Consider the following 8,134-nt stretch of genomic DNA (forward strand, 5'->3'; position numbering starts at 1 on the left):
TCACATTGAAGGCCCTTTACTCTTGGGCTTTCCTTAAATAAAACAGAAACACTGTGGTGTTCCCAGTGGCTGAGGCAGACAATGCTGTGGGGGCAGGGGAGGAAGAGGGCTGTGGCCATGCTCCTGGCCCCGCTGGCGAGGGGTGGACGGGTTGGCCAGGGAGCAGTCCTGGGCCCCTCTGAGCTGCCCCGGGGGCCGCTGCAGGGGCACACGTGAGCAGGCACCCTGCCCAGGGCAGAACCCACCCCCAAAGCTCTGACTGTCCCCAGCCAGGGACGAGGCCCACCTGCACTGCCCTCACACTCTCCGAGGCCCTGAGCCAGTACCTGCTTCTCCCCAGGCTGCCCTTGTCCTAGCTGCTAGGCAGGAGAGCGGGCAGGCCCCAGCGGGCACCTCAGCAGGCTGGTGACACAAGGACAGAGCTGCTCGAGCAAAGCCAGGAAAACCCTGTGTGGCTCCAGCCCACTGTGGGAAGCAGCTCTCAGTGCAGGAAGAAACAAACAAATCAATAGCCGGGCAGGACGTCAAGTCAGGCAAGGACAGCCCCAGCGGGAGGGCAGAGGCACTATAGACCCAGAGAGGGCAGGACCCCAGCCAGGGTCACAAAGCATGGTCCTATGGGCACCAAGGGGTGCAGACGGGTGAGGGCACCCAGGCAGGACCCCACACCTCTCCCCAATCCCTCCTCAGCAGCAGGTTCCGACTAGGAACCCCCACCCCCACCCCCAGCTATGACAGCTCACCACCTCCACTGGAGTCGCTGCACATCTGACCTGCGCTGGGCCCACCATAGTCTCCAAGGCCCGAAGCCCCTGCTGCAGGCCCTGCCACCACCCTAGGGTCCAGTGACCAGGCCTCTCTCCTGAGTACCCTGGGCCGGTCTGCCTGGCCCCTAGCTGGCCACACTCTGCCCTGCCCTCACGTGCAGCAGAGGGATCTACCTTGAAATGCTGCTCTGATCCTTCCAGCTCCTCGGGGCCCACATCAGGGCCCAGGCCTTGGCCAGCTCCCTGCCCCGCCCCCGGCCTTACACCCAGGACTGCTCTGGCCTCACCCCCAATGGCAGCCTCAGACTCCAAGCTCTGGCGCTCAGGGCAACCCCAGCCCGTTCCCTGCTTCAGGCACCCTGCCCACTCAGAGCACGGAAGCCTGGCTTCACCTGTAAGGCGACCCACCCCGACCCCCTGCTGCCTGCATACCAAGGGCCCTGGGCCCCAGTTTGCCCATCGTTATCACCCCGAGGGCAAAGCTGGCTGGGTGCCTGCGTCACCCCCACCCCGTGCTCGGTGTGGGATGGGGTACGGAGGGGCATCAATAATGGGGACGGGGAGGGCCTTGAGCATGTGAGGGGGCTGGGTGGGTCACAAGGCCACTCCACTTCAAACAGGGCCCAGTCCAGCCGGCCCATGCTGCCTCCAGGTTAAGGCTGGTGGGCAGGGCAGGCAGGCCGTGGCAGTCACTGCTCCTTGAGAACGTCGTGGAGCCCACTCTCGGCTCGAATCAGCTGGCTGCTGGCCTCATTGTAGGCGATCCAGTGCTGCAGGTCAGCTGGCAGCTCCGGGGGCTCCACCTGCAGAAGGGGGGGTTGAGACCAGATCCAGACTCGCCTGCAGCCCAGCCCTTCCCACGAGGCCAGGCCACCCCGTGCCAGCATTTCAGCAGGCAGATCCCAGGCACTGGGCTCAGCCTGCCCCACGCTAAGCCTGACACTGGACCCAGGGCCCTCCGCCCCATCTGGGACTGGACGTCCACGGGGCGCCCCTGCCAGGCCACGTGAGGGGCGCTTCACCTCACATGGGCATCACCCTTCAGCCCACGCCTGACCTCATGGCACCCTCCCCTGCAGGAAAGTGGCCTTGGCTCTCTCTCCTCCACACTTTGGTCACAGCTGAGTCCACGGATTTGAAGCCTCGATGGCTCTCCCCTCCCGGTCTCCCCCCTCCTGATGAAGGGACACACACAGCATCTCTGTGGGTGTGAGGTGGGTGGGATCCAGGCTCTCTGGGGGTGTCCCTGACTCAAAGAGACAGAAAAGCAGCAGGCTGGGCCTCTGGCCTGCTGTGTAGCCTCAGGCAGTTTGCATTGCCTCTCTGAGCCTGTTTCCCCACCTCTGATATAATGGAAAGGCATGGCCTCACCATGACCAAGGTGAGGCTGTCTCCCTCTTCTGCGCCTGTCCAGGGCCAGAGAGGGCAGCGCCCTGCCTGAGGGCACCAAGGGGTCCAGCAGGTCCTGGCTTTGGCATGCAGGTGCCCAAGCATTAGGCACCTGTCTGCAGCAGGAGCCTGCCCTGGCAACCAGCACCGCAGCAACGTCCCCAGGGCCCCCTTGCCATGCCGCAGCGGCAGGCCCAACTGTGCCGGGAATAGCAGGCCCTGGGGAGGGGCCTTGAGCCCCAGGCAGGTGCTGCGGCCCTCCTTTCTCCAACTGGAAAAGGCGCAGGGCCTGCAGCTCTAGAGTTCAATTCTCACCCGAACCCAGGAGATGGTGACCCAGCCCCTCAGCTCTAATCTGGGTGAAGGGGGTCTCAGGATCTTGAGAACGCCCACCAATCTCCTGTCACCGACAGCACCCCCACCCCAACGCCATCCTTCGTTCAGAACCGAGGACCCGTGAGACGGGCTCAGCACTCTCGGCCACACTTGGACTGAGAGGGGTCTTCCCTATTCTGGAAAATGTGGAGGGTGAGGCAGGGAGCCCTGAGGAGCTAGGTTCCTAAGAAGCAGCGGGAGGTGGGCATGCTGAGTCCTGCTACAAAGAGGTGATCAGGGAACCCTGAGGGGTCCCACGAAGAAAGGCATCAGTGAAGAAGGCCCTGGCCTGGGACCAAAGGGAAGGGCGGGAGCGGTACCCGGCGGGACGAGAGCACCCCGCAGAGGGGAAGCGGCAGTGTGGGGCCAGGAGGCCAGCGGTCCTCAGGGGCCAGGGGAGATGTGCGGGGGACGGGGGATGCTCACCCTGCGCTTGCACAGGTGCTGAACGACTCGCTCTGGCGAGGTGCCCAGCACGTGCTGGCGGGAGCGCAGCAGCGCGCACACGAAGCCGTCGCGCAGGCTGATGAAGCGCGCCTCCATGTAGAAGGCGCGGTCGTCCCAGCCCAGTAGGCGCGTGCGCACCTCGAACGGCTCGAACAGACGCAGCGAGCGGCGGTAGCGCGCGCAGGAAGCGGCCAGCACGGCGCGCGCCCCGAGCGCGCGCAGCCCCTCGAGCACACCACAGCGGGCCAGGTGCGCGATGCGTGCCACGTCGGCCTCGCGCAGGTAGCGCGCGTTGTTCATGTGCAGCAGCAGGTCCAAGTCCGAAGGCAGCACGCGGCCCGCATAGCTCTGCTCAGCCAGCAGGTCGCGGACTCGCGGCTGCAGGAGGCGCGCGCGCAGCACGGCGCACGGCACGCGCACGAGGTACCAGCCGTCCAGCAACGCGAAGTAGGCGAGGGCCAGGGCCAGCAGCGCTACGAGCAGCTCCAGCATCGTGGCAGCGGGCGCCGGGCGCGGGAGAGCAGTCAGCGCGGGTGCTGGTTCCGCGCGCAGCGTTGCAGCCGGCGGCGCTGGTTCCAATGCTCTGCCGGCCCGCCTGGGAACCCTTGAGTTGCGCTGGCGGAACGAACCATCTCGCGAGGCCGGCTGAGGGGGCGACGCGCCTGTCGCCGCGGGACGAAGTACCTCCTCTCTCCGCGGCGCCCCCCTCCACGCTCTCAGTGGTTCGTCCCACGCCGGCGCTAGCGGCTTTCGCTTTCTCCTCGGCGGGCGGGGCATAGGTCGGCGAGCCCAGGGGTCGCAGCGGCACCTGGCGGTCACTCCCGGCGCTACGGACGCAGGAGCGCCGCCGAGTCTCCCGCAGCGTCGCCCCCTGGCCCCTCTGGGAGCGCGAGCCCCTCGCGCCTTCCCTGGCGCTTGAAGACTCGGACTGACCCCGGAGATTCCACCTCTAATTTGGGAGAGCTTCCAACACTTCCCTGGCCTAGGCTGTGGAATTTTGCGGGAGAAATGGAAAATAGTCCAGTCCCCAGCAGCGTTACTTGGAGACGACTGGAAACCGATCCTCTGCTCCCGAACCTCCAGGGGCTCCCCGCTTTCGCAGGACGACAGCCCCACGTGCGGGCGGATTCAAGGAGTGTCTCAGTCTGGCCCCAGTACACCTGTTCAGTCTCTTCATTAACCCCGCCACACTCACCCCTGCCCCCCAAGATCCTGACAACCGCAACCTCATTTCCAAGCATTCCCACCCTTTGCTCTTTTAAGAAACGGGAGCAAAGAACATCCAGAGTGGAGAGGGAGGAGTTAGTAACTGAAATGACTCAGCAGTGGATTCAACGGTAACTCGCCTTAGGCACCTGGACGCCTGGCCTGACACGCTGCTGCACTGAGTCGCTGTCCTGTCCCTTTTCTCTGCGGGGCTTTGCGCGAAGGCCCAGAGAAGGCAGGCCACCTCGCCTGACCAGCCTCCAGGCCTCTCCAACGACCGCGTCTGCCAGTGACCCCCGAGGCTGCCTGCTCAGGTCAGTATTAGAGTCCCGCGAGGGTGGGTTTGCCGAGTGATTGCTGCGGTCCAGTGCCTCTGAGAAGGCATCTGGCAGCAGCTGGGCTGAGGAAGCTGCCTCTCCGGCCAGTCCACACCCAGCGGGCGTGGGCTGCAGGGTTCTTGCAGGCCGGGAAGAAGGAGCTCCTGGGGCAGCCGCGGTCCACAGAGCTGGGTGCTAGGCGGCCTCCTCGCCAGGGTCAGTGTCGGGCAGAGGATGAGTGGTTTGCTTTTCTGGCTTTGCTTCTGGGACCAGCAGCTGGGCAGAGTAGGGCCAGTGTTGTCCTGGGTCCCTGGATCTGCTTGGATACTTCCAGGAACAGGGGGCTCATTTCCTGTCAGGGCAGGTCCACCGCCCTAGGAAACCCTGGCAGTAAGAAGACCCTTCCCACACATGCTCACACTTGTCCCTGTAATGCTGTCCCTGCCCTGGCTGGGCTCCGAGCCATCTGTCCAGGGGTGGGCTAGCTTCTCAGAGCCAATGCCATGCCCTTCGAGGCCCCCTTGGCCACCCCTCAGAATGCAGCCGCCTTCTCACCCACCTTGTCCCATCCCCACAGGAGAGGACCTCGTAGCTAGAGTGTAGTTCTGGAGACCACAGTGCAGCTTGGTGGGTGAGGCTCCAGCAGTCCCGCCCTCCTCACAGCCCCCCATCCTGAGTCCTTCTGAGCTTCTGCTGTGCACGTCACCCAGCACACACATGTACACACACGTGCACACACACGTGCACACATGTGCACATGCACACGACACGGGTGCACATGTGCACCCCACACATGTACATGTGTGCCCACACATATCCACACACGTGGGTACACGGATGTCCGCACACGAATGCACATACACATGCACAGACATGCACACACGAAACGGGTACACATGCACATGTGCACACTCATACATACACATGCACACACGACATGCGGGCGCATACAGATGCGCACATTGACACACACACACTGCAATGCTGTTCCCTCTGCAGGGCACCCTCCCTTCCATCTGCCCCTTTCTGGAACCCCAAACTGGGCTAGATCCCCAGAGTACTTGCTTTTACACTGATGCAGTCCTTAAGTAATGGGTGCTCTCTCCCCGCTGGATCCTGTGGCCAGGTGGCCAGGGCTGATCTGTCTCGTAGACTGCCAAACCCCAAGGCCAACGGGATGCCCGGTGCACTGAAGGTGCTCAAAATGTGAATGCTATAAGGACCAGCACCTTCTCCACGCCCCCACCAATCCAGCTGCTTCTGTCCCACCCAGTGGACACACGCATCTTGTGATAGGTCTCTGGCACTTTGTGGAGGGCTGGAAGGAGTCCTGGGCGCGGGGCCTCGATCCCTTCCCTTGGCCCTGGAGCCTCCGAGCCTGCGGAACCAAGCAGGGCAGACGGACAGAGGGGTGCTTCTGGGTCCCCTTGGTTCCTAAGGACTCTCCTATCTGGGTAGCACCGGGCATCGTCACCAGGGGCAGGCCCGCATACTAAGCGCCACTGGCCACCTCCTAGGTTCGAGCCTCCAAGTGAAGAGAAGCATGAGCTCAAGACGCCGCCCGAGGGAACAAAAGCAGCAGTGCCTGTAGTCGGAACCAGCAGGCAGCCCCTGGACCCAGGCCCCACCTGGACCCCGCCCCTGGGTCCAGACCCTAGCAATTCCATGCAGAGGTCCCGGATCCAGCGGCAGCAGCTCTGCGTGCCCTTTTGGCCTAGCCAGTCCCGGTTTAGGGCTTTCATGGATCCGTGCACGCCTTGGTCACCACCACGTTGCCGTGAAGAGGTAGCCTGCTGGCCGGACAGAACCAGGGTGCAGACCTGTTTGTCCGCAGTGGATGGCCAGTCCACTGTGGAGCTGAAATTCAGTTCTATAAAAACGGGGTGGTCGCTCTGGCAGAGAGCAGCTCTGTCAAAGCGCAGGGGTGGAGCCCGGGAGACTCTGGGGGGACTGACCAGATTACTCCTGGGGCTGCAATTCTTTTCTGGGTGCTGTGTGCTCAGGCCCAGGCTGGGGGCGGGGACAGTCCCTGAGCGTTCAGCAGCGAGGCGGTGACTCACCTGGGGGCTGCCCCACCCCCATAGCCTATGTGGGCCGGATGATGGGGTCTCTAGGGGGTGCTCTGCAGTCCGGGGGCACCTCTGGGGCCCTTCCTGAGTCAGGAGAGATGCCCACCAGGCGTGGGGAAGCACTGGGCATCTCTCCTGACTCGGGAAGGGCCCTGGAGGTACCCTAGGACTGCAGAGCACCCCCTGGAGACCCGCACTCCCTGCTATCCAGCCTGCCTCCCTGAGCAGCTGGAGTCAAGTGGGGAGGGTGGGGGTATCCCCAGGGAGTCAGACCAGTCATCAGCCCGGGGGGAGCCCACCAACCTGAGCCCTGGAAGGGCCAGACCGCTGGTCCAGTGCAGCCAGAGTCCTTGGAGGAGGACGGCCTGGGGCTGAGTGTGGCTGGGAGCTGGGGCCAGAGCAGGAGATGCCCACGGCGGGGCTTGGTTTGGGGTGGGCAGGAGCCAGCTGTGTGGCCTCAGGTCAGCTCCTTCACCTCTCTGAGTCTGTATCTACTCGAGTTTGAATGTGCAGCCTTGCCAGTTCTGACCAGCTGACTGCATGATCTTGGGCAAGCTGCCTCACCTCCTTGCTTCAGGTTCCTCCTCTGCACAGCCCTACCTCTAAGTGGGGAGGAATGAATGAATGATTGTGCGGGAGGTGGCAGCGAAGAGCCTGGCGTGTGGCGAGGGCTCTGTCAGGTCTGCTGGGTCATCACTGGCTACTGGAGCTGCGAGCGGATCGGATAGCATCTCCCCCGTGGAAGATACAAGGGTCATTGTAGAAACAAACATGCTGGTCCATCTGGAGGACCGCTTCGGCCACCACAGGGTTTCTGTTCCTTACCAAGGAGAGACAGAGGTTAGAAACAAAAGTGGTTTCCCTTTCCCTTAGAGAGTGTGACCAGGTGTGCCAGCTTGCAGAACGCACCTTGTTCTGCACAAGAAGCAACACCATGAGGGTGAGATGGGGGCAGGTGTTGTCCCGGAGCTTGGGGACAGGGGTTTGCACTTCCTCTTTGTCCCGTAGCTCTGTATGGGGACTGGGGGGGGCTGCCCCTGCAGGTGGCCCCATGCTGTCTGCACCCTTGGAGGGGCGGCCTGTCAGCGCCCCATCCTGCAGGAGGGGAGACCTCTGCCCAGGGAGCTGGGCCGGGAGCAGAGCTCTTGTGGAGGCTTATGGCTGCAAGACCTCAGGGACGGCAGGAGGTGGGCCAGGACCTGGGTCATAGGGCATGGAGGGCGCAGCCAGGGCTCCCACCTCCGGGGGCCAGCCGCCTCTCCCCTCTCACGCTCGCCCGTGGAGTCCAGAGTGGGGCGTGGGGGCCCGGAGCACCTCCCCTCCTGAGCCTTGGCCCAGGGCGGAGCACCCCCCCATGGGGAGGGGCTGACATGTGGGCACCAGGCCCGGAGCCCTGCTCAGTGGACGTGGCTGCTCTCAGCGCCGCAGTCCTTCCCTCAGGACCTTGGGTCCTGCAGAGGCCTTCCGGGCACCAGTGCTTGGGATCCTCGTCCTTGGCTTGGTTTCTTTCTATGAGCTCTAAACGTGCTCCACGTTTCCATGTTTACACCCACACAGGCCCAGA

General features: G+C 63.7%; 1 protein-coding gene across 1 annotated transcript; it reads right to left on the reverse strand.

Annotated features, from left to right (window-relative positions):
- THEM6 (thioesterase superfamily member 6) lies at positions 1 to 3,563 on the reverse strand. The gene is made up of 2 exons (XM_004011618.5): positions 2,958 to 3,563; positions 1 to 1,570 (listed from the first exon to the last, which is right to left on the reverse strand). Exons 1-2 carry the CDS (start codon positions 3,468 to 3,470, stop codon positions 1,457 to 1,459), a joined length of 627 nt encoding a protein of 208 aa, XP_004011667.1. The 5' UTR covers positions 3,471 to 3,563; the 3' UTR covers positions 1 to 1,456.
- Between the last annotated feature and the right edge of the window lie 4,571 nt (positions 3,564 to 8,134).

Source organism: Ovis aries, chromosome 9, assembly GCF_016772045.2.
Source record: "Ovis aries strain OAR_USU_Benz2616 breed Rambouillet chromosome 9, ARS-UI_Ramb_v3.0, whole genome shotgun sequence".
NCBI lineage: Eukaryota > Metazoa > Chordata > Mammalia > Artiodactyla > Bovidae > Ovis > Ovis aries.

Bases quoted from the DNA above. Each gene is read 5' to 3' on its own strand.
- THEM6 (XM_004011618.5), bottom strand. From the start codon at position 3,470: ATGCTGGAGCTGCTCGTAGCGCTGCTGGCCCTGGCCCTCGCCTACTTC. The intron at 1,571-2,957 runs GTGAGCATCCCC...CCCCTTCTGCAG, and splicing joins AGCACCTGTGCAAGCGCAGG to GTGGAGCCCCCGGAGCTGCC.